Source organism: Melospiza melodia, chromosome 10, assembly GCF_035770615.1.
Source record: "Melospiza melodia melodia isolate bMelMel2 chromosome 10, bMelMel2.pri, whole genome shotgun sequence".
Taxonomy (NCBI): Eukaryota; Metazoa; Chordata; class Aves; order Passeriformes; family Passerellidae; genus Melospiza; species Melospiza melodia.
The window spans coordinates 30,037,942-30,063,221 of NC_086203.1; the positions used below are offsets into that span (position 1 = coordinate 30,037,942).

Consider the following 25,280-nt stretch of genomic DNA (forward strand, 5'->3'; position numbering starts at 1 on the left):
TGAGGGGAGACTTGATCAGAGACAGAATGTGACAGGCAAAGGATGGGAGGTTGCTGCCTCTGAAATCATCCCTCCCTCACCTTGTTTTGTATCCTAGAGGTCAATGTGACTTGACAGGATAATTGTATGTGTTTTTCTGAGGCTGTCAGAGCTGGAGGATGACAGTCCTTCCCAGGAGGAGAGCGGGCGCTATCCTAGAACGGTAATTTTAGCCTTCATGTAGACAGTAGTATAAGCTACTAATAAATTGTCTGATTTTATCCTCAGGAAGGTCACAGCAAGTCTCAAAAGCCTGAAAGTACTAGCAGCTACAACTACCGGGTAGTAAAAGAGGTAAAACTTTGCTTCTTGATAGTTCACTGGAAGTGTAAATGAGTAACAGAGCTCTGGAGAGCTGCAGTCAGAGGGAGGCACCCAGGAAAGTCTGAGTCACTGTGCCATTGTGGAAACTATTTGCTGAGTAATAACAAATCCCAACTTGAATGGGAAGCCAGGATAGAATAAGCACGACGTGTGTATTCTTTCCCTAAGGATGGATTAGTGAGAAACGTGACGTTTGCTGCTGTTTCAATGGTAACACAATATTTTTATTGTTAAGGACTACAAAGGCAGTAAGCAAGGGGAGAAGCCATTGAATTCTCCCTGTCCTGAGTACCTTGCACTCAAAGCCACTGTGCTGTTGATATTTAATGTAGAAAGTACCAGATGAAGAACGTGCTGTGGTGCTGGTGTGGTGTGAGCTGAAGGTGTGTCTGTGGCTCTGCTGTGGAGCTTGCTGTTGTGTTCACTTGACATGGCTGAGTTCTGCAGGAGCGTAGAATCTCAGAATTTAGAGTGTCCTGAGGTGGAAGGGACCCACAAGGATCATCCAAGTCCAGCAGCCCTAGTCAGATGCCACGGATGGAGCCCGGGCCACGAGGGGCTGCCTGGAGCCGCTCTGCTCCTGCAGATGAGTTGGTCCCTGGTGCTGCTCTCTGGGACCTGGCGTTCTCTGGAGGGAGAGCCAGAGCTGGGCTCTGAGGCCAGTGTCTCCTGCAGATCCTGCTGCGGCTCAGCAAGCTCTGCGTGCAGGAGGGGGCCTCGGTGAGGAAGAGCAGGAAGCAGCAGCAGCGACTCCTGAGGAACATGGGCGCTCACGCCGTGGTGCTGGAGCTGCTGCAGATCCCTTACGAGAAGGTGGGGCTTTGTGTCATGCTGACAGGCTTTTCATACCTTCTGTGAATCTTCCTGAACCCCTTCCTGTGGATGGGATGCACAGAGGCTGGTTCATGTAGCCTCATAGTCTACAGAATACCCACTCAGAAATAAGGAGCTCAGGCAAACTCTGTTTATTTGAAGCCTTTGAATATACAGATTGCCTGAAGAAATATTCACAAATCATACTTCAGAATTAAGGCTCATGTGAGTCAGGTGCTGCCTTGAGGTTAAGCTGTGCTGATGGAAGCAAGACCCTCATTGTGAGGCAGCTGTGAGAGCACCATCCTGGGGACAAGGAGGGAAGGGAGGGTATCTCATTCCCCAGGGGTTTTATGAGCAGTGTACACAGACCCTCCCCAGCTGTCGAGTCCCAAACTCCCCCTTAGAGGTGAATAAATACCCAGTGGCTCTCCAGGTGAAGGTAATTCTCCTAATTAGCCTTATCAGGGCTAACACTTGGCAGCTGTGCAGGCTGGAGCCCACTGGGGCTGGCTTGTGCCTGTGAGCCTGCAGAGCACCAGGCTGTGCTGACGCAGCACACCCCAAGGTCATCACCTTGGCTGCTCATTAATCACAGCTGACAGGTATTTATCAGTACTGAGGTGAGGCAGTTCTTCACATTTTCCTGGTCACTCTGCTGTCCTCTCTTTCAAACTCATCAGGTTTCTGAGAACCAGTAATTCCACACAGGAGCTTTGATTAATGTTAATTCTCGTGGTTTCTTGCGTCATATTTTGCTAAAAAAGCAGCAGCACAAACACCTTTCAACGCCTTCTCATCACCTTTCTGTCCCATACATGTGAATGTGCATCAGACAGGCAGTGTGGAAGGGGTTTCACCCTTGGGAAGAGATGAAATTCCTTAAAAATAAAGCCAGGCAGTAATTTTCCAAAGCGCGGCTCCTGCCGTCGGTGGGCTGGGAATCCACGCTGACGTCAGGGGAAGGGCCCTGGTTCCTCAGCAGTGCTTGGAAGGCTGCAAGGAGGTTCCAGTAAAGATGAATTGGGCTGGGCTGGTGCAAAAGCAACTTTCCATGGCTGCTGTGCCATGAGTTCCCCTCTGTGGCTGCAGAAGGGCTGCAGCGGGACGTGGCAGCTCTCCTGGGCAGCCTGAGGTGATGATGTGTGGTTTGGCCAAGGGGCTGGGATGTTCAGAAGAGCAGAAGTGACTAAAGCACGTTGCTGGCAGGCCTGGCTGTGGAATAGGCACTTTTAGAGAATAAACTACTGTAATTTCTATTATGGGCTTTATTTTTGACGCTTTTTGGAAGCGTGGAGCTGGCCCAGCTCATCCCAAACGTCTGTGAACTGGGTGGAGGTTTGTTTTCCTTCGGGGTGTGAGAGACGTGACAGTTCCCTTGCTGGAGCTGAGGCTCATCCTGTGCTCACCTCAAGGTGAACCTTTGGGTTCTTTTTAACCCCCTCTTCTTTGTCATGCAATCCCAGGCTGAAGACACGAGGATGCAGGAGATAATGAAGCTTGCGCACGAGTTCCTGCAGAACTTCTGTGCTGGGAACCAACAGAACCAGGCCTTGCTGCACAAGCACATAAACCTGTTCCTTAACCCAGGGGTAAGAATAACCTCAGGCCGTGATTTATTTTTGTGTTCTAGCAAGAGAAGGGACTGCACTGTCCTTGGTGATACCTCTGGGGCTGTTCTGTTGCAAGATTGGTTGAAAAGGTCACATTCTGTTTTCATTCTAAAGCCTCAAAAGTTGGCAGGATGTTTGTTTAGGGCAGTTTCAGTGTAGAAAGTTCAAGAGGCTGAAGTGGAGTGAAAAATAGGCTGAGATTAGGAGCAGTGGTGTTGAAAGCTGAGGTCCTCAGCAAAGTTCCCTTCAGCCCTGTGCTTGCAGGACTGAAGGGAACTTTGGAGTGTTGGCTTTACCCTAACCCCAGTGGGGATGTGTCAGGTTGTTGATTTTCTGACTTTTTGCTCCCTTTCATCCCCTCCATCAGATCCTGGAAGCAGTGACAATGCAGCACATTTTCATGAACAACTTCCAGCTCTGCAGCGAGATCAACGAGCGCGTGGTTCAGCACTTCGTCCACTGCATCGAGACGCATGGCAGGAACGTTCAGTACATCAAGTTCCTGCAGACCATCGTCAAGGCAGAGGGGAAATTCATTAAGAAATGCCAAGATATGGTAATGGCTGAGGTGAGAGCTGCAGAGATTTGCAGGGTCTGAACAGAAGTTTGCACATAGCAGTTGGTGAACATGACAAATTGATCCTCTCGCTTCGGGGACTGCCAAGAAGCTGACAGCTCTCACCATGCAAAAAGAGCATTACAGCTCCCAGGAAGCTCAGGCTTTTTGTGACCAAAAGCTCTCTGAGCTCCTGACTCACAGGTGTAACGAGGGGTTGCTTGTTAATGGCACGAGTTTCTTCCCAGGCCTGTACCCAGCAGCATGTAGGTGGGTTTATGAAGCAAGGGTGCCTTTGTCTAGCAAAATTGGCTTGAAGAGAAGTAGTTTAATTTCCAGATCACTAAAGCAGAAGGAGGATTTCACCATGATAGCATTTTGATGAGAGGTTTTTTTTTTCTGAAATTTTAGAGCCACCATAGAATCACCTTCTGCTATCCCAGGGTGCTCCAAGCCCCATCCAGTCTGGCCCTGGGCACTTCCAGGAATGGGGCAGCCCTGGCTTCTGTGGGCAACTGTGCCAGGCCCTCACCACCCCTATTTTTCTGCCATCTAAACCTGCTCTCAAGCCAAAACCATCCCCCTTTGTCCTGCCTCCCCAAGCCCTTGCAGATAGTCTTAGCAGGATGTGCTTACTCAGCTTTCAAGTGTGAAGGGGAAGCAGATGAGGATCAGCTTTAGGTGTGTGGGTGACTGGAAACTGGGGAGCCAGGCTAACAGGAAGAGAGAAGGGTGAATGAAAGCCTTTCACGGGGCTGTTGGATGGGATTTGTTTGGCAGATCTGCACATCTGATGGAATGTTTTGGCCTCCTCAGCAGGGGGAGCCCCAGGATCAGATTTGTCCAATCTGGCTTTTGAGCATCAATCCTGATGGGCGGATCAAAAATCTTTCATATTTTGTTGTCCAGCTCAAAACCAGCTTCATTAGCTTCTTAACACTTAGTTGAGTGTGAGGTGCTCAGCAAGGGGCTCCCCCAAGGTCAGCAGCTGCCCTGAGGGGTTTTTTTACATCTTACCCTGCTGTTTTTCACAAACCCTGTGGGTTAAGCAGCCCTGCATCCCTCCAGCTGTGTGCTCAGCAGTGGACCAGGGCTCAGTTTGCTCCACCTCCTTCCCTTCCTGGAGTTCCAGGAGGTCTGAGCTGCTCTGAAATCGTGGCCAGCCAGGTGTCAAATGTGAAGCTGATGGAATTCTCCAGTGTGGGACTTGCCGTGTCACTGGCCTTGGTGCATGGCTGGTGTTGGTTGGGAGGGTGGAAGGAGTGAGCCCTGCAGGGCTCCCATCCCTGGCAGCTCTCCAGCAGCACAGGGCTGTCCACAGCTGCCTTAGGAAGTCACCTGGGGTGACATGGAAAGGCACAATGGAAAGTCACAAACTTCTTGGCACAGCTTCTGGCTAGCAGGCAGCTGGGCTGGCCTGGAATTTCCTCAGTGGTTCAGGAGGGGTCAGATAGATGGGAAATGCCCTCGTGGAGCCCTGTGTCCCTGAGGGGCTGGGCAGCAGCAGTGGGACAGCCCCATGAGATGAGGGGATGCTGCGGGGGATGCCAGGCTTGGCTCTGCTGATGCAATGCTCTCCTTGGCCCACAGCTGGTGAATGCAGGGGAGGATGTGCTGGTGTTCTACAACGACAGAGCCTCCTTCCAGACCCTGGTGCAGATGATGAGGTCAGAGAGGGACAGGATGGATGAGAACAGCCCCCTGATGTACCACATCCACCTGGTGGAGCTGCTGGCTGTGTGCACAGAGGGCAAAAACGTCTACACAGAGATCAAGTGCAACTCCCTCCTCCCTCTGGATGACATTGTCAGGGTGGTGACCCACGAGGATTGCATACCTGAGGTGAGGGCTTGCAGGAGAGCTGGGCTGTGTGTGTTAGCCATGCGCTGGGTTTGGGTGACAGAGGGTTGATCCTGCTGGCTCTGGCCTGGCCAAAGGGGGTTGGTGCAGGTGGGCAGAGAGCTGGGAACTGCAGCCCTTCCCTGCTTCTGCTGGTGGCACCCCCAGCCAGCCTGGAGAGTCCAGTTAAATCCGTTTATACTTCCTCCTTACCCCGAAAGTGGGAATGTGATGCTGTACTTGGTTATTTTATAGGGTTCTTGAGGCAGAGAGGTTTATGGATGTGCTGCTAACCTTGAACAGATGGTTCTGCAGAACTGGAAATTATTATTATGCTGACGTTTTGTCTGCAGTAATCCTGGGGGTTTTTTATTGGATGGTGTCTTGCTATTCATGGCATTAAATTTCACCAGTGTTTAAGTGAAGGGAAGAAGCAGAATTCCAAATTATCTGTGTAGCAATTTTAATGTGACATTATATTCATTCATACCACCATTCAGGTTCTTATTCTTTATGACTTATTTTCTCTACTTTTAGGTCAAAATAGCGTATATCAACTTCTTGAATCACTGCTATGTGGACACAGAAGTAGAAATGAAAGAGATTTACACCAGTAATCACATGTGGAAGCTGTTTGAGAACTTCCTGGTGGACATCTGTCGGGTAATGTATCTGCACCAAGGAACTGAATTCAGCTTTAAAACCTCTTTAATCCAGAGCAGCGAGGATAAGACATCCCAGTGCATCAAGGCAATAAGTGCCCTGAATACTCTGTTCCTGCAAATATGTGCCTCCTTTTCCTTGTGCCTGTGGATTTCATTAGTCATATTCCATGGAACACATTCATATTTTCCTTTTTAAAAGAAAAAATCCAAGCCCAAACCAAAGCTCAGTGAAGCTCCACACCCTGCTCCTTTGTCCAGTGCCTTTTCTGTCCTGCCACCTGGCCTGCTTATTCTGGCAGCATCTCTGAGCTCCTTCCTGAGCAGCACTCAGCGTTTTTTGGCAGGTCAGGACAGATTGTTTTCCAGGCTTGGTGTTTATTTGGCCATATGGCTTTTTGCCTGGGATTCCAAGTATTTCCCCATACGAAAGCATTACACCTCAGTGCTCCCCATCCTGCTCTTGCCTTCCTCCAAGGCTCTGTGGTTTTCTCCCTCCCCCAGCCACGCTCTGGGCCAGCACAGCAAACCAGGAGCAGCTCTGGCTGGAGATGCAGAGCCCCAGTGCCACTGCATTGCTGGGACCAGGACAGTGTGACACGAGGAACTCCGGTCTGTGCTGCCCTGGTGAGCTGCCCCTGACCCTGCTGTGCTTTTGCTGCAGGCCTGCAACAACACCAGCGACAGGAAGCACGCAGACTCCATCCTGGAGAAGTACGTGACCGAGATCGTCATGAGCATCGTCACCACCTTCTTCAGCTCCCCCTTCTCGGACCAGAGCACCACCCTGCAGGTGGGAAATGCACACACGCTGCAGGGAGAGCACTGCCAGGGCACTGCTGTTCATTCCCCTTTGATGTGCAAAGGAAACACGGGGGAGCAGTGCTGGTGTAACTGGGCAGCAAATACATCTCAGCTCTTCGTGGCCACACTGGTCTTTCTGCTGTAGAAATGGAAAAACATGTAGGTCACAGTCCAAACGTTCTTCTAGACAAGCTCAAATGTCACACTAATTCATCAGTGCATTCAGCTCTGTGCTACCACCAAGGCCTTTTGTAGAGAGTTCCTGTGTGCCATTGAATGCCAGAATGGTTTGTGTTGGAAGGGACCTTAAAGCCCATCTCATCCACCCCCTGCCACAGATGTCCCAGAGGGAGCAAGGGTGATTGATTAAGGACAGCATATTTTACAGAAAGATTCTAATTTCCCTTTAAAAAAAGGATCCAGAACAAGAATACAGAAGCTCTAGTGCGTCTCACTGAGTACATTTTTGCCTAGTTCAGAAGTTAGAGAAATGTCAAGGAGGAGCTTGGAACACCTGTGAAGGTGAGAAGGCAGAGAGTTGTGCAGCAGAGCAGCAGAGTCAGGATGTTGCCCTAATGTTTCTATTTGCACAGAGATAACCCTGTTCTTTATGCATAAATAACTTTCTGGGAGGTGTGGGTGGAGTGGTCAGGTGTCTGGCAGGAGGTTGAGAGGGGCAGTTGTTGAAACTTGATGCAACCTCCTGGTGCCAAGGGCAGGTGTTGGCAGTGCAGTCTCCAGGTCTCAGCTCATCCACCCTACCCCTGCCCATCTCTGGCCTCAGCTGAGGGAGCAGTGCAGCAGCTGATTTGCTCCTCAGGTGACTTTGGTTGCTATTGCACCTGCTGTGCTCCTCAGAGGAGTGAGACAGGGAACTGTGGCCTTGTCCTGGGCTCTGCCCTCGCTCTGTGCCCTGTACCTGAGCTGCCCTGCTCTCACTTGTCATCTCTGAGATGCAGCATTTGAATACACATCTTGCCATCCTATTTTAGCCATCTGTTAATGTTATATCAGCAGTTTTTCTTTAGTTTCTCAATCTCCCCCTCTGTCTAGCAAGATGAAGTCACTTGGTTCACCTCTTTTCCCATCTCGGTTGATAGATCTGCCTTGTCCTAGATTCATCTTTCCTCCTCATCTCCAAGTTAGAAGTGGTTTCTCTCGCTTTTCCTGCCTGTCAATACTCCTGTCGGTACCCAGGGGTTCTCCCCCTGAGGAGCACAGCCTGTTGTGCCACCTGCCTGGTGTCCATCCCTGCTCCAGGTGGGATTTCTCCCCTCCCAGGTGCTGCAGGTGGGCTGATCTCTGCAGGGAAGGGTTGTGGCCACTCTGCCCTGGGCTCGGTCCCTCCCTGCCCTTCCTGCTGCACCTCCTCATCCCAGCCAGCCTCCTCTTGCCTCCTGCTCCTTCATGTCAGGGCTTGTCTGACTGAAATCCTTCCTGCCCTGAGTCAGCCTTGCTAGTTCAGGGAACACCTTGTCCATCCGTCATGTGGTTCCAATCACATGAAATTAGGAGAACACAAATCTTTTGGCACAGGACAGCTGCCCACAGCTTCTCTTTAGCAAACATTGTTCAGCCTGTTTGCCTCCAAAGTTGTTGCTGCCCAAGGTTTCCCTTCCCAAGTGCAGCTGGAGACATGAGGGACATGGAGTAAATTTCCTATTTGATTTATTGATTTGATTTATTGACATTGTTTAAGCAAATGAAACATCTTAAAGGGTTTTTGAGACCAAAAAAGTCTTTAGACATGAACTGAAAGGAATATGTGGGTGGTTTAAATCCAAACATGCAGGTATTTTCAGGGCCCTGGGTGGATGCTGTTGTTTGCCATGGTTTTTGGTCTTTGGATTATTTCCAGAAAGGATAAATGGGTATTTGCCTCTTAGCAATTTTGGGGGCTTAAATTTTGCTTCTCCTCTTGTACATTTTGCAATGGTGTTTTATTTAATTGATCTAATAGATTTAATTAGCTAATAGATTTGGCTTTTTACTCTAACTCCACTTTTTTCTTGCAAACAGGCTTTACTGTTGGCCACAATAAATGAGGTATTTTTTCCCTGGTTCCTAAGTCCTGTGGTGTTTGCACTGTGGTGTAGTTCCTGTAGCTGGTAGAAGCATTCCATAGCTAGTGGGCACAGGGACACAGGGTGTTCCCTCTCAGATTGAAATGTTTAAAATGCTCTTTCTTCTCCAGGTTGTAATATGTTGTTCTACTAAATATTCACTGTACAAAACCAAAGGGAGTTTTGGTCACTGTTGTTGGGCAGCTGCAAAGGTGAAAGAACAGAGCTCATGGGCTTGGGTGTGTTGGAGCAGCTCACCTGTCTGTAGTGGGAGATCACTGTGTGAAATTCAGGGGTGAAAACCACACCTTGATCTTGGCTGATCCTGCAGCAGCTGCAGTGTTTGCCCCTAACCACTGCCTGTGTTCCAAATAACACACAGCTGCTTTCTCAGTGAATTGGATCCCAGCAAATAATGCCTGCAATGATGAGTTTCCAACTCTGGAGCCCTGCTGTCACACAGCCAAGCCCCATTTACCTGTGGCCTCTTGAGTCAGCTGCTGGTCAACACTAAAAGAGGAATCTGTGTGCCAGGGTTGCTGATAGCTCTGATAACACAGATGAAGGTGACTGCTCACTTCCTTTGCTTAGTCAGGCCTCAATTACCTGGGCTTTCTGCTGCAGAAGCTCCTGTTTCATTTTCCCTTCCAGCACTGGTTCCCACCCTTCCCATGCAGCTGCCGATGCCGTGGTAGATACCCTGCCACCACGGGGAGCTGCCCAGCAATGCTGCAGCCCAGCTGGAGGGGCTGGGAGCAGCGAGCCCGCTGGGTGAGGCTGTGACTGTGCTGTGCTTGCCTTGCAGACCCGGCAGCCCGTGTTCGTGCAGCTGCTGCAGGGCGTGTTCAGGGTCTACCACTGCACCTGGCTCATGCCCAGCCAGAAGGCCTCTGTGGAGAGCTGCATCCGCGTGCTCTCCGACGTCGGTAAGGACTGGGGCGAGCGCGGTGCCTGCTCCGGGGCTGCAGCACAGTGCCTGCTCCGGGGCTGCAGCACGGTGCCTGCTCCGGGGCTGCAGCGCAGTGCCTGCTCCGGGGCTGCGGCACAGTGCCTGCTCCGGGGCTGCGGCACAGTGCCTGCTCCGGGGCTGCAGCACAGTGCCTGCTCCGGGGCTGCAGCACAGTGCCTGCTCCGGGGCTGCAGCACAGTGCCTGCTCCAGGGCTGCAGCACAGTGCCTGCTCCAGGGCTGCAGCACAGTGCCTGCTCCGGGGCTGCAGCACAGTGCCTGCTCCGGGGCTGCAGCACAGTGCCTGCTCCAGGGCTGCAGCGCGGTGCCTGCTCCGGGGCTGCAGCACAGTGCCTGCTCCGGGGCTGCAGCACGGTGCCTGCTCCGGGGCTGCAGCGCAGTGCCTGCTCCGGGGCTGCGGCACAGTGCCTGCTCCGGGGCTGCGGCACAGTGCCTGCTCCGGGGCTGCGGCACAGTGCCTGCTCCGGGGCTGCGGCACAGTGCCTGCTCCGGGGCTGCGGCACAGTGCCTGCTCCAGGGCTGCAGCACAGTGCCTGCTCCAGGGCTGCAGCACAGTGCCTGCTCCGGGGCTGCAGCGCGGTGCCTGCTCCGGGGCTGCAGCACAGTGCCTGCTCCAGGGCTGCAGCGCGGTGCCTGCTCCGGGGCTGCAGCCATCCAGCCTGGCTGCTGTGGCATCCTGCCACAGGGACAGTGTGGCTTGTGTCCTGCAGGTGCCACCTGGGATAACTCACAGCCCAGGCTTGTGCTGATGGATCATGGTGGTTGAGCAGTGGGTGTTGTCACTGTCACCTGAAGCGCTTTCTCTGCCCAAGCTCAAACCTCCCTGCAGGCCTGTTGATCTGCAGCAGGGAGATGGTGTTCATGGGAGCACTGAGGTTGGGAAAGCCCTCCAGGATCCCAGCTGTGCCCAGTGCCCATCTTGTCCCTGAGTGCCACCTCCAGCCCTTCCTTGGACACCTCCAGGATGGGCACTCCAAACCTCCCTGGGCAGTTCCAAAGCCTGAACACCCTTTCCATGGAGGAATTCCTCCTGCTGTCCAGCCTGACCCTCCCCTGGTGCAGCTGGGAGTGCCACTCCTGCCCATGAATTTGCTCCGCTTTCAGTGTCCACAAGAGCAGCTTGTACTGGATGTGGAGTCAGGTTCTGCTGCTGTGTGTCCACGTGTGCCAGCACGAGCTGTGTGTTTAGGGAAGGATTCCTCCTCCCACACCTCAAACAACAGTAACAGCTCTGAGGTGTGGAAGCCTCTAAACATAATCCTGCCCAGGCCTCACCCTGCCCTGTTTAAATTGCACTCAAAGAGCCATAGAATGGTTAAGATTGGAAAAGATCTCTTAAGGTGGTCAAGTCCAGCTTGCCAGCCCACTGTGGTCACCAGCAAAACATGAACTCAAGTGTCACATACTAATATTTTTTGTCACCTCTCTGGGCAGCCCTTTCTAATGCTTTACAACCTTTCTGTGGAAAAAAAAAATCCTAATATCCTAATTTCCCAGTGTCTGATCTAAACCTTCCCTGGTGCAACCTCAGGGTGTTTCCTCTCAGCCTGGGAAGGAGAATTTGTAGAAGGAAGGGCTGCATAGACCTTGGTCCTGTTTTGTGCTGATTCACGGGCTCAGGGTCTCATTTCACACTGATTTTGCTTGTTGCAGCCAAAAGCAGAGCGATTGCCATCCCTGTGGACTTGGACAGCCAGGTGAACAACCTGTTCCTGAAGTCCCACAACATCGTGCAGAAGACGGCCATGAACTGGCGCATGACGGCGCGCAACGCCGCGCGCAGGGACTCGGTGCTGGCTGCCTCCAGGGACTACAGGAACATCATCGAGAGGCTGCAGGTGACTGCGCAGCCCCCTTCCCCTGCAGGGCCACAGCAGGACTGAAAACCTCACCTGGGCAAACCCTGGGGTGACTGCACAGCCCCCATCCCCTGCAGGGCCACAGCAGGACTGAAAACCTCACTGAGCAAACCCTGGGGTGACTGCACAGCCCCTGTCACAGACACATTTTATGGAAAATCCTTTCCTTACGATTCTTCCTCCTGAGAAGCTGAGAGGCCTCAGGAACAAAATGCAAACATTGATTATCTGCTGCTGTGGAATGCAACAGGTGCATCTGGGATTGGTCTCATGTGGTTGTTTCTAATTAATGGCCAATCACAGTCAGCTGGCTCGGACTCTCTGTCAGAGCCACAAACCTTTGTTATCATTCTTTTTCTTTTCTTAGCTAGCCTTCTGATGAAATCCTTTCTTCTATTCTTTTAGTATAGTTTTAATGTAATATATATCATAAAATAATAAATCAAGCCTTCTGAAACATGGAGTCAGATCCTCATCTCTTCCCTCATCCTTGGACCCCTGTGAACACTGTCCCAGCCCCCTTCCCCCTGCAGGGCCACAGCAGGACTGAAAACCTCACCTGACCAAACCCTGAGGTCTTTTAATTTATTCAGGCAGGACAGAGCTCACTGTCCTGCCCCTCATCCACTGTTAGTGAAATTAATTCAGCTCTGGATGTGTTGTTAATGTTTCTCTGAGCCTGCTGTGGTTGTTCCCCAGGACATCGTGTCAGCCTTGGAGGATCGCCTGCGGCCCCTGGTCCAGGCAGAGCTGTCAGTGCTGGTGGATGTGCTCCACAGGCCTGAGCTGCTCTTCCCAGAGAACACGGATGCCAGGAGGAAATGTGAAAGTGGAGGTTTCATTTGCAAGTAAGTTGTCTTAGTCTGGCTTGTTTTGTTTTTTTTTCCAATCTTCCCGTGCCCTGTGGAATGGAGCCCTCTTACCCAGCTTAGTAAATATTTGATATCCTCTGAAATACCTGAAATAAAAATCAGTGTTTTGTAATATGGTCAATGTAATTTGTCCTTGGTGGGGAAGGAAAATCTGCTTGTGGGAATGGGGAAAGACTGGTTGATATGTTCTCCCAACTAACACTTAAAAATATCTGTTTGCTGCACGATGCAAGTGTCCTGAGCAGTTGTTTAAATGAGTTACATTTTGAGCTGATGCAGTTATTGATACTGCCTTCACCCCAGGAATGTTCCTGAGGTGCTGGGTGAATACACGGGGATCAGTTTTTGTCATGGGCATGACCACAGCTGGAGGGAAGGAAAGGGGAGATTGCAAGGGCATTTAGAGGGCAATTGAGAGCAGATCCCCTCACCTCCTGGAGGGGTGGGCTCTGTGCAGAGGTTGTGGAAGCTGAGCACTGAGTCAGTCCCAAGTGCTGGGTGGGATGGATTTGGGGCTGCACCCTCCAGGGCTCTCAGTCTGGTTTTAACCAGGTGGGATAGATTTCTCACTGTTAACTGGCTGTTCTGGAGCACCACCATGCCCTGGATCCCACTGATTCCTTGCTGCCTGCAGCCAGAGGGGTTTTTGGGCTCTTTTCCTGCCCACAGCTTCCCCTGGTAGCTGTCAGGTGTTGCTCTGGAGAGGAGGCTCCAACATGGGTGTGTAGCAGTATGATGATAAACCTTGTTTGCAGCATAAACCAGTGCAGATAAGCACATACATCTTACCCCATTTTTAGAATATTTGCACTAACCCGATTGATGGCTTTTTTTTCAGGTTAATTAAGCACACAAAGCAGCTGCTGGAGGAGAATGAGGAGAAACTGTGTATTAAGGTATTGCAGACGCTCAGGGAAATGATGACCAAAGATAGAGGCTATGGAGAAAAGGTAAGGTACAGTCCAGCATTCTGTTAAACACTGCCTTTATTCAGTCAAGGAAAATAAAACTCCTGCTTTTTAAAGCTGTTTTGTATGTGTAAGCACTCCTAGGCTGGAGCAGGGACAAAACATTTTTAGTCAACTAATACCTTTCAAATCATATTTGAAGTTAAGCTTGTTTCTGCTGCTTTTCTTCTTGAGACTGGCAAGGTGAAGTCTAATCCTCGCAGTTGCTGGCGCTCTGAAATATCAATTTTGTTACCTTTTCCTGAAGGCTGTAACATCTTTATTTGATTCTCAGGTCTAGGTGACTCTTCAGGTCATGCAGCCTTGCAACAAGAGGGTGTTTTGTAGTTGATTTGAATTTGTGTACAACTGAGTAATCTTGTTGTGGTTTATAGATGGAAACTCTGTACACCCACCCATGTTTCTTCTTTCCCTTTCCTACATACAACTCTTGCCTGCTTGAGAGCAACATTTTTCTGTAGGTACAGACCTATTCTTTATTCCATCAGGACAGTGTGTATGCTCCCATATGTTTGTGTTTCTAGAAGTGGTTGCAGTCAGCTGAGACTGGGATTTGGAGATTCTCCTGGAATTCTGGTCAGCTGAGGTTCTTCCCATGGCACCCAGTGGGAGCAGGGGAGCACAGAGTGGGGAGCAGCTGGGATGGGGCAGGGTCTCTGTGCCCAGGAGCTGGGGGTGTCTCAGCCCAGTTCTCCCCCACAGATGGGTTTGGAGCTGCTGCTCATGCTCAATTCCCAGCAGAAAGGGCAAAAACTTCAGAGATCAGAGGCTGAGAACAGCAGGAATGGTTTGTAGCAGCTGCCAGGCGGGAAATGCTCCACAGGCAGAGGAACCTGCAGCATCCTGGGCACTGGGCACGTCAGCAGGAGGCAGGAGCAGGCCGTGGTGCCAGGGCTCAGCCTGGCACTCGTGGGTGTGCACGTGTGGCTGCTCCCAGCGCACCCAGGCTGTGCCAAGGACAGGAGGCTCCCAGGAAAATGCCCTCAGGGCAGGGATGGCCAGGGCTGTGCTCCCTGCCCTGCCCTGCCAGGCTCTCCCCAGAGCTGCCAGCCCAGCCCAGCCCAGCTGGGCACTGCCTCCCTGTGCAGCAGCTGTGGTGTGAGGGAATTCCCTGGGAAAGCAGCACGTCCTGTGGGATGGGGAGGGAGCAGGGCAGGGCACGGGTGTCACCTTGGGGCACACTGTCCTCTGCCCAAGTGGCTGCATCCTGTGCTGGGGCATCGCCCTCTGTGCCCTCCTCAAGGTCCCTTCTCTGAGGCATCCCAGCTGGAAGGGGCTGCCTGTGGCCAGGCTGCTCTAGGAAAGGAGGGGGACTGGTGGTCCCCTAATGGGTGCTGGTATTTCCTGATGTGGAACAGGCTCAGTGTAGCCACAGATCACATCTTACACTTCTCTAGCACATCAGTGTGTCCTCTCCTGTCAGAGCAGCCAGGAGCCGCTGTCAAGGTCACCTTAAGTAATAAAAGCAGTGTGTGATGCATGTTGTGTGTAATAAACACCAGTGAAACCCAATCAGAGCTTTGAAAGTTTCCCTTAAATGTAATTTGCCACTGAGAGATTTTCCAAAATGGAAATTAATTTCTAGGAGTTTCTTAGGCTTCATTCAGCTAACTTGGATGAAGCAGTATTTCTAGAAGCTGCAGTTAACATACCTTGCACCATTCAGACCATGGAGAACCCCACAAGGTGCTAAAAACGCTTCAAAGTGTGGCAGAAGCATTGATTTCTGAAGCAGTGGCTCAGTTACATAAGGAGCCAGGATATGCCTGCCTGTGAAGTGATTTCTGAGTCGGAAGGAGCAGCTGATTGCTCACAGATAGACTGTCAGTAGTAGTAGAACAGCTTTTGCTGTCTGGCTGGGAGCACTGCAGTGGGGTTTGTTCTGCCTTGTGACTCAGAGAACTGAATTTAGTCACCACCTAAAAGGTAGCACCTTTTGTTTTTAAAATCATCCTGTAGTGTAGCAAAAAAAAAAAAAAGAGAAGGAAAAGCCCCTCTTACATTGTAGAAACCCTGCTGTAAATCCTGGAGTCCCTGCTAGAGGTGCTTCCATCCATGGAGGTGCAGAGCTCACCCTTGGGAGCAGTTCATTGACCTCAAGCAGAGAACCAGGGAAAGGCTTGGCTTGGAAGGGACCTTAGAGATGACCCAGTTCCCTCCCTTGCAGGGTTGGGACAGGACGGCCATCCCTTCTGTCTCTGGGCAGCCTGTGCCAGGCCTCCCCACCCTGGCAGGGCAGGGTTCCTTCCTGAGAGCCCCTTGAACCCTGGCAGTGCAGAGCTGTGATCCCTGTCAGGATTCCTGATAGGGAAGGATTCCATCCTGAGAGCCCCTTTAGACCCCAGGCAGTGCAGAGCTGTGATCCCTGTCAGGATTGCTGATAGGGAAGGATTCCATCCTGAGAGCCCCTTTAGACCCCAGGCAGTGCAGAGCTGTGATCCCTGTCCTGTCCCCGTGCCAGGGCTCTCAGCTGTCCCTCCCCACCCGTGTCCAGAGCTCTGGGCAGGTTCTGGCAGTGCCTTGGTCCTGCTGCAGCCCCTGTGGTGCCCTCAGGAGCAGCCTGGCTTACACCAGGATGTGCAGGGCTCCTCCTGTGCTGTGCCTCTCCCAGCCCACGGATCCCCTCGCCCTGCTGGCCCTGAGCAGTGCAGGGGGACACGGGGTGCTCCTGTCACCCCGAGCCTGCTCCCACAGCTGGGGCTCCTCAGCAGCCAGCAGAAGCCGTGGGCAGAGCACAGATGCACAGGAGCCTGTGGGAAGGCTGAAATTTTTCCATATTGCTGCAGACTCCTCGCTTGGCACGCGCTCAGGATGGCTCGGTGACGGGGAGCATACTGTGCAGTATTTAATAGGCACAGAACTGCTCCACATTGACAGTGTAGGCTAGACCCAAGTTTTTCACTGTGCTGAAACATGTCATTCATGCACGTCTCCCCGGGTGCCTGCCGGCTGACTCGCCTCAGCTCTGCAGGGCTCAGACTGGGGAGCTCCATTTTCCCTCCCAGAGTGGGAATGCAGCCCCTGAGCTGCTGCTGCTCTGCTCAGGGCTCGTGACACTCCCGTGCCCAAGGGTGAAGTCCTTGGCTCCGGGTCAGGCAGCCCACGTGGGCTGTCCCTGGCACAGGAACAAAGCCCAGGGTACATCCTGCCTCCCAAGCTGCCTGGCACAGCAGTGGCTGTTCCCTAACCCAGAGCTGGCAGATGTTCCTCGTGCCCACTGCAGAAATAATGTTGGATTGCAGCATTCGAGTGTTAAATGATTTATAAGATCCTTACATGAAATTTATGTTTCTTTTCTCTTACTAATCCTTGCTTTCAATTCTTCCCCTTCTTTCTTTCCCAGCAGATTACCATTGAATTGGATAATGCTGAGGTTTTAATTTTATTTCTCTTCTCCAGTGTTGTTTCTATGGTGTTTGTTTTACCAGTAGCCCTGTGATCTGTCCTGTCTCTGCAGCACTGAGCGTTCTGATTTGTGTGCCTGTGTCAGTGAATTAGTGGAGTTCTCAGTCTGCTGTGTGTCTATCCTGGGAATAGTTACCATAACTAATTCCACATGTCATTTCTTGGAATATTAATCCAGATGGGGAGTTATCATTTTTGGTGGTCTGCAGTCAGCTGGTGCCATGGTAGATCCTGTGGAGTTTAGGATGAGATCTGGAGGGTGAACTGCTATAAGCAGTCAGCATGTAGCACTTGGCCACCATTCCTGTGTCAGATGTGAAGGGGTTATTTCTTATTTGGAAAGCCGAATAGTGACTTTTAATGGTGTCCTTGAAGGAGCTGGAGGGAGGTGGGTGCAGGTGGGACTGGGAAGGGGCATAAATTGTGCAGAATTTGTGTTCCCGAGAAGGAACAGTGGCAGTGCTGCAGCTCGTGAGAGCCTTGCAGTGCCCTGGCTGTGCCCCAGGGGGGTGGGTGGTGTGGAACCCTGAGGGTTTGGGAAGCTGTTTGTGGGTGAAAAGCCCCGTTTGAGGGAAGGCTTGGAGCTGAGCTGACGTGGAGCTTTCCAAGGACTCTGACAAGCCTGGAGTCTGGTCGGGGCAGGGCGGAGGGAGCTGAGCTGCCTCTGCTCTGCAACTTCCTCATCAGCTCAAAAAAACCTTGGTGTGGGTGTGGAATTTGCATAAATGTATAATACTGAGAAAGTGATTGACTGGCACCTTATTTTACTGAAATACCATGGAAAAAAGAAATATTTTCCTCTCAGCGCTTTGTTTCCTGTGTTCTCTCCCAAGCCAGCCTTTTATTTGGAACAAAGCTCAACCACTTAAAATGTCTAAAGCATTTCTGACCTTTATTTAGTGGAGTAGGTCATGAAATCTGCAGAAAGCAATTTACGGTGTGGCTTGTTGATTTTGATGTTAACCACCTGAATTCACTGGGTAAACTTCATTCTGAAAATGAAATACTGGGGGACCTTGCCTGGCGAAATGGGTTTGAAAGCCAAACTGTTTATCACTGAAGTGGACAAATAATGTGCACATTACCCAAGGCTGGGCTGGAGAGTGTTTTCTGTTTGGGGGGATTTTAGGGCTGGAGCTGAAGGTCCCTTCCCTAAGAAACTGGTTTCTCATCACTGCTTTTGGCCCACAGTCTGATTTTGACCTGAAAGGCAAATTTCTTGTTGCACAAGTTCATTTACTGCCGCGCCATCACCTCTGAGCTGTGCTGGGGTGAGCTCTCAGGTGTGTCCCCAAGCTCCACACACACTCCTGGCATTACAGAGGTGCTCTGAGGTGCTCTGCTGTCTGTTTCTCTCTTTTTTTTTGTTAAAAAACCCAGTTTTTTTCCCTTTTAACCTGGGGCATACACCCCAGCAGCCTGCTCTGGTTTCCAGAAGTTAACCTGTAGCACAGAAATGCTTCCACCAGGCCAGGTCCTTTGGATGATGTGCTGCTGCAGCTTCCCAGAATAGCACGTGTGTGTATATGTATAATTTTAGCTTGGAGAAACTTCAGACAGAAAGTTGAATTGTTTAATTGCAAATTAAGTCATAATGTGAAACTCTTGCCCGTTTGGTTTCTGGCTGTGATGTGCTGTCTTTGCCTGCAGTAAATCAGCCAGAGCGTGCAGAACAATTTAGGATTTGGTCTGGAGGCTGCAAAGGAGGAATTTTATTGCTCCTTAATGGAGCAAGTGCATGGAAGGAGCAGGTGTGTGTGTATAAGCATCAGCACTGAGCACTGGCTGTGTAGGGCAAGGGATTCAGGTGGAGCTGGAACCACTGGCAAGGCTCAGAAATCCTGGGGTTTTCTGGTTTCCTTTTTTCCCCCTTGTCAGCCCTGGAAACTGCAAACATTTAATCAAAGAATACAAAACTCTGTATTATTAGTAAAATTATTGACTTGCTTTTCTGTCAAGACTATGCACACTTCAGATGTTCTGATCAGCTGAAATGCTCCTTGTTCCCTCAGGGAATGCTCCACTGAAGTAACTGTTGATGGCTTGATTTCATGGTGGCTTTTATGTAGGTTGAGTTATCTTAGTTGTGTCCTGCAAGGTAATCCCAGCGAGCAGGGAGTCCCAAAAGCAAGGGATATAAAAACCACCAGGAGATGTATGTTTGTTAGTGAAAATCATGACAGAAAGTCAGGACAGACCCTCTTTGGAGCGTTCTTTTGGAAATGGGCGAATAATGCTGGAATCCACCCAATGGCAGGAAATCCCCTGAGTGTGGGGCTGACACCAGCCCTGGACAATTTTGGGCTGAGCTTGGGGGCTTTGGGTGGTGGAGGAGTGGAGAGGAAGGGAACAGCAGAGGTGGTGCTGTTGTCCTAACTCACACTTTTATTGAGGGTTTATGTGGAATTCCCTTTGTGCTGGAAGGGAGGAGCTGCAGTTTTCCAAGGAGAAGCAGTGGAGCATTGATAGAAAACCCAAACCATGAGGAACTGTGTCCCACCACACTGGCACCATGGCTGTGTTGGTTCTCTCCTGGTTTGGGGGGTTGTGAGCTCAGAGCTGGCCTTTGGGTTGTGCTGTGGCTGCTCTGTGCCTCGCCTGCAGCATGGGGTGGGAGCAGGAGCTGAAGGGCTCAGCAGGGTGTGTGTGACAGGGGCTCTGTGCAGGTGTCTCGGGTGAGAAAGCCAAAACCCCAGGGCAGGGCATTGTCCTTAGAAGCCCTTGGGCTGAGTCTCTGTGGTGACCTCCTTCCTGGGCTGGAGCTGCTCTAATCCTGTTCCCGATGGAGCCTTGCTGCTGTCTCAGGGAAGAGCTCTGGGGCCGAGGTGAATTCTTGCACCAAGTGTGAATCCTCACACAACAGCAAGAGCTAAACCCTGCTTGTAATTACACACAACAGCTTCATGTGCTGTTAATGCAATCCTCAGCCCACTGAGGAGTGCGGGCGTGATGCAAATGCAGATTTGCTGCTGTTGCACGCTGAGCTGCACCGTGGGCTCCCTGTGCTCCAGCCCAGCTCTGGGAAAGGTTCCTGTCCATCCTCCCGGCCAGGGCTGCCCTTTGGGGACACCGTGGCCCAGTTTCCACCTGCGGTGCGAGTCCTGGCTGCCGAAGCACCCCCATCCTGGAGGAGCCACGGGTGTTTGCTGGCCTGGCAGGCAGGGCCCGTCGGGGCTGACCTGCAGGTGGCACGCGCAGGATGCCGATCGCGCTGGGAGATGGCCTACTTTGCTTTTTATTTTTTTTATATTCCTTTTTCCCCTCCCAGCCACATTGCAGTGAGCTGTTCCGCTGGGCACCTGCCAACATTCAGGCAGCAGTTACATAAGAAGAGCTTTTTTTCCTGGAATTTAGGCCCGCTGCTGATGTGTGACCTTCAGCAGTAATTGCCAATAAAGGCGCTGGGGATGTTTACAGGCACCGCGCTGGCCCGCGGCCCGCGCCGGTAGCGCCGGGCTGGGCTGGGCTCTGCTCCCCGGCTGACCCCACTCCAGTGCAGCTACAGCTCACATTCCTCGCTGAAACGGGGTGCTCTGCTCCCCGGCTGACCCCACTGCACTGCAGCTCAAATTCCAGGGTGAAATGGGGTGCTCTGCTTCCCCCCAGCCTGACCCCACTGCACTGCAGCTACAGCTCAAATTCTGTGGTGAAATGGGGTGCTCTGCTTCCCCCCAGCCTGACCCCACCCCACTTGCAGGATTCAGCTATATCCCAGTTTCCAGGGTGAAATGGGGGAGCTCTGCTTCTCTCCAGCCTAACCTCACATCACTGCAGCTCTGCTTCCATTTCCATGGTGAAATGGGGGTGCTCTGCTTCCCCTCAGCCTGACCTCACTGCACTGCAGCTATAGCTCAAATTCCAGGGTGAAATGGGGGTACTCTGCTTCCCTCAAGCCTGACCCCACACCATTGCAGCTCTGTTTCATTTTCCGGGGTGAAATGGGGGTGCTCTGCTGCTCCTCAGCTGACCCCACTCCACTGCAGCTCTCTTCCAATTTCCACACTGAAATGGGGTGCTCTGCTTCCCCAGCCTGACCCTACTCCACTGCAGCTATATCCCAAATTCCGCACTGAAATGGGGGTGTTCTGCTGTTTCTGGGGTATGGGCCAGCAGCCACTCAACCAAACCCAGCACGGAGTTTCCCTTGTATTATTTATTTGTTAGGGTTGTGTTGGTGTTTTATCTGGTTTTTCAGTAGTGACACTTCTTTATGCAGCTGATTTATCTACAGGCAGCTCTATCCAGTAAAATGCACTTGCAGACCCACTCAGTAGAGTTTAGGTTTGGGGTTTTTTCACCTCTTTGCATTAGTCTTGAGGTTTCAAGTAGGTGGAAAGGGAACTGAAAATTCTGGTTCAGAGGGGTTGCCTGAATTAACCTTTTCCCTGCTCTTTACTATGATAAACTAAAATTCCAGTGTCTAAGGTACAAAATATGTGCTTTTTTATGCATTTTTGATTGGAGTTAGGAAGTGTATTAACCTCTTCAGAGCTGCAAAGCTGCACTTGGGAATTATTTTCGTCGTAGAGATCTTATTCTGCAGTCATTTCTCTTGTGTATTTTGCACTTAGACAGTGCTTCACTTGTTATGTCTCAAGCAGAGGAAATGCAGGCACTCATAAATTTTTGTGGGCTGCCTTATATTTTTTTTTCCCCTTGAGAAATCCTGCGATCTTTGGACAGGACTTTTTTTTTCTTTTTTTCTCTTTTTTTTTTTTTGACACAGACTGGAATTGGTGAACTCCTTGGAAAAGGAGGCTGGAACATTTCTTACAGTTACTTGTCACCGAAAAAATAGTAGTTGTTCCATCTTACTGCTAATTAAAACTGCTGCTGTAAAATGTGTTGTGAAGGCAGCTCTCAGTGCACTCAGCAGAAGTCCTGCAAGACAGAGGATTTGAAGAGGAGGAAGTGCTTGAACTGCCAGTGAAGGGCAGACACTGAGGTCTCCAGCTCCTGGAAAGTCCCAGCCCAAGTTAAAGCATGATTCCTCCACCGAAAACTCTGGAGAATGAGGAAGGCATTCCCCTAGGTAGCTCTTGGTGCCCTTGGGGTGCGGGCACTGGCAGCCCTTGTGGCAGATCTGCCTCCTCCTCAGCTGGCAGTGCCCAAATCTCTGCGGAGGGATGTTCAGCCGTGTCCCTGCCCGGGGTCTGTGACAGGGCTGAGAGCTGGGGGCTGCTTCTGGCCCCAAAATCCCATGTGTCTTATGGGGAACCTGTGCCAGAACAAGGTGCTGCCCCACATCTCCTGATTTAGGCAGGGCTGAGATCCTCCATCCCTGAAAATGCAATGTGGGAAGTTTGTCAGAGCAGTTCAGTGCTCCTGGGTCCCAGTTATTCCCCTCTGCCCTGAAACTTCTCCATAACAAGTCAAATGCTTGTTTGACAAACACCTACAGATCATCTGCAGGGGCTAGAAATTTCCTATCCAAATTTCTCCTCAGCTCCACAAGGTAACAGTGTTGGCTTTACAAAGGGGACTTGGCAAGGAGGCTGCACAGAGTTTTGTGGTATTTTTAAAGAGTTATGAAGGACAGCAACATAATTTGTGCTCTAGTCTGTTGCCACGAATCAGACAAGGTGATGCTTTTGCTGTGTGCCTTTCAAGGAAGAACTGATGGCATTTTAAAGGGGAGAACAGATAAATTCAGAGAAAGGAGGAAAAAGTGGAAAGGAACTTGCAGGATTCAATCTGAGGAGCCATTCCCACTGGAATTCCAGCTCCTGCTGGAGATGGAGCTGAGGCAGAGGCTTCAGAATAACATTTATCTGAAATCTTCACTCTAGTTCCTCGCATCTGGATGCACAACCTGGCTATCAAAAGCTTAATGTGCAATTTGGCTGACTCTGCAGTTGTGTTTTCCCTTTTTATTTCCTCCTCTCTGCCAAATGTCTCCCCCTGCAACCCCAGTAATGAGATGCCATATGCAGGGAGTTGGGTCAGTTCCTGAATTCACAGATTTTGGGGCCAGAAGGGACCTTTCAGTGATGGAACCTGGACCAGAAGGGACCTCTCAGTGATTGAATTGACTTCCTGCACAGCCCAGGACATCCCATTGTCTGTCCATGGAGCCAAATCCATGGAGCTGGGCTCAGCTTCCTCAGTGCTGAGCTCAGGGACCTCCCAGGACAGGAGAGAGGAGAGACCTGGAGGAATTGTGTGGAGGTTTGGAAAATGTCATCATTTCAGCAGGCTGAGGTTTGTCACCTCTCAGTCCTCTGAGCTCTGAGGCAGCCTGAAGTGTAGGAGATGGGTGCTTTGGAATTGTGCTGGTTTGTCCATTATTTTGTCAGAATTCCAAAGTCTGGTGAGGTTGAAGAGAAAAGGACCAGGTTTTTGAATGGTGTTTGTGTGTGGTCACACAAATGTGAGTTTCTGATCTGATGATTTCCCTCTCATTAATTACCATGTGAGCTGTTTTCCAGCCTGTTTTGCTGAAGCCACTCTCTGGAGCAGACCCAGTCTGTGAACTGGAATCTCCACCAGCCTCTTAAATGTACTTCAGGCCTTTTCGCTGCTCGGTGGTCTGGGTGTTCTTTGCATTGTAAACAAAGTGGAGAAAAGCAATTCTGATGCTTCAGACTTGAATGAAAATCTTTCTGCTTTACCTCAAACCTTTTCTACTCTATCACAGCAGTAGTTTGAATTTTCTCTGAAGGAAAGATTAAGCAGCTTCCATTGTGATTGTTATTTTGAAAGCAAATGAGCCCAGAACTTTGAAGAATTCCTCCAAACTGCAAAGAGGATGGGAGGCTCATCTGTATCTCAGACATTGCATTCAGCCTGGAGCTGTCACGTGCCCTGGTGGTTTTTGAGGGCCGCACATCCCCTCGTGAGTCAGACAGTCTGTTCTGGGAAGCACACGTGGCCTGAGTGGGGAAGTGCTGCTGGAAGCTCTGCGGTCACCAGCGGGTCAGGGATTGTGCATCCCCTGCTCCCATGGCTCATCAGGAGCTTTATTGGCCAGCCTTGAGGGAGTGGAAGCTTCAAAGGAACAGAGAGGGTTTTGCTCAGCAAGCTGAAAGAAAGGACCTTTCCCTCCTGCCTGTAGAAAGCACAGATGTTGGGCTCTGACCTGGCCACCCACTGCGTTTAAAGCTGCCCACCGTGTCCTGCTGATCACTGCCTGTGTTTGGTACTCCAAAACCTGCCCCTTCCCCCCAAACCATCCCTGTCCTATAGCTGCAGAGCCAAAATATGGGGAGGCACAAGAAACCTTGGGAAATGACTGCCTTGGGCTGCTCTCCCACCCTGTTCCATCCTTGTAAAGCACAAGGTGATATTTTGCTGTTGCAGCACACACAGGAGAGTGCAAAGTGCAGCACAGCAACAAGAGCTCAACAATTCTTTTCTATTTGACCCCGTTTTGACTCAAAGAATAACAGTTTCAGGATTTGGGGTTTATGTTCTTACTGGAAGAGGCCTGAGGGCTGTGCTGCTGTGGGTGATCCTCGTGGGCATTGCCCAGGGCTGTGGTTTTGCTGCCAGGTCAGTGTGTGGGGCTGGCTCTGATGTGCTGCCTGTGCCACAGAGGAATTTGTGAGCTGGAATTTGTAATTTTAGCTTGAGAAGGAGCAAACTATCCATTTTATGTGATTCTTCATCTGTGCTTTTGGGCTTTTCAGCCCCAAAATGTAAATGTGTGTTTGGTTGAAATGGGATCAAGGTATCAGCCCAGGAATCCCAGAATGGTTTGGGTCGGGAGGGACCTTAAAGCTCATCCAGTGCCACCCCTGCCATGGCAGGGACACCTCCCACTGCCCCAGGCTGCTCAGAGCTCCATCCAGCCTGGCCTTGGGCACTTGAAGGGCTGGAAAATCCACAGTTTGTCTGGGAATCCTGTCCCAGTGCCCAGAAGGAAACTTTTGTTTGGAATCCCGAGTCCAGCAGTCGTGTCCACTTGACCTGTGAGCTTCAGGCTCCCTGGCCAGGAGGAAGGGAGCTCATTTCCCCTGCAGGGAACAGGCCTGTTTGCCTTGCTGCTGTTGGCTCAGGGCAGGCAGGGTGTTTCCTGTGCCCCGGGCAGGCTGTGCAGTGTGTGCACTGGGACAATGTGCCCAGGCTCAGGGCTGCAGCCTGGGAGCAGGGCTGGGCAGCACGGTGTGTTCCTCTGCAGGAACCTGCTGCTTCCTGTTCCCTCCTCTGCTCAGACCCTGCCTTGGCCACGCCAGGATCAGCGTGCTTGAGACGTGTCCAGGAGCGGTGACAATGCGAGGAAACCTCCACCAAAGGCCATGGGAGCTGGCCGGGAGCAGAGTCCCTTGGGAGGAGAATGGAGAAGGGTCCTTTTCCTGGCCAAGGAGTCCCTGCAGGGGAAGTGCTGGCTCCTGGGGCTCCTTCCTGGGAAGTGCAGTCTCATTTTGCCTCCTGCTGCATCTGTGGCCTCCCTGTGCCTGTTCTGGGCTCTGCCCAGGCTGCAGCAGGTGCTGGGGCTGCTCTCCCAGTCTGCGCTCCCCTGGTCTGTCCGTGCCTGTGGCACACATGGCCAGCAG

At 51.3% G+C, this 25,280-nt stretch overlaps 1 protein-coding gene across 1 annotated transcript in view; it reads left to right on the top strand.

Annotated features, from left to right (window-relative positions):
- Positions 1-25,280, top strand: part of ITPR1 (inositol 1,4,5-trisphosphate receptor type 1) — a 158,693-nt gene that overhangs the window by 72,355 nt on the left and 61,058 nt on the right. The window contains exons 28-39 of the mRNA XM_063165053.1: positions 268-333; positions 1,039-1,176; positions 2,643-2,768; positions 3,157-3,357; positions 4,936-5,187; positions 5,722-5,847; positions 6,511-6,639; positions 9,519-9,639; positions 11,335-11,519; positions 12,240-12,388; positions 13,251-13,362; positions 16,724-16,753. Of these exons, the coding sequence (XP_063021123.1) occupies positions 268-333; positions 1,039-1,176; positions 2,643-2,768; positions 3,157-3,357; positions 4,936-5,187; positions 5,722-5,847; positions 6,511-6,639; positions 9,519-9,639; positions 11,335-11,519; positions 12,240-12,388; positions 13,251-13,362; positions 16,724-16,753 (1,635 nt within the window). The remainder of the gene's footprint in view (positions 1-267; positions 334-1,038; positions 1,177-2,642; positions 2,769-3,156; positions 3,358-4,935; positions 5,188-5,721; positions 5,848-6,510; positions 6,640-9,518; positions 9,640-11,334; positions 11,520-12,239; positions 12,389-13,250; positions 13,363-16,723; positions 16,754-25,280) is intronic.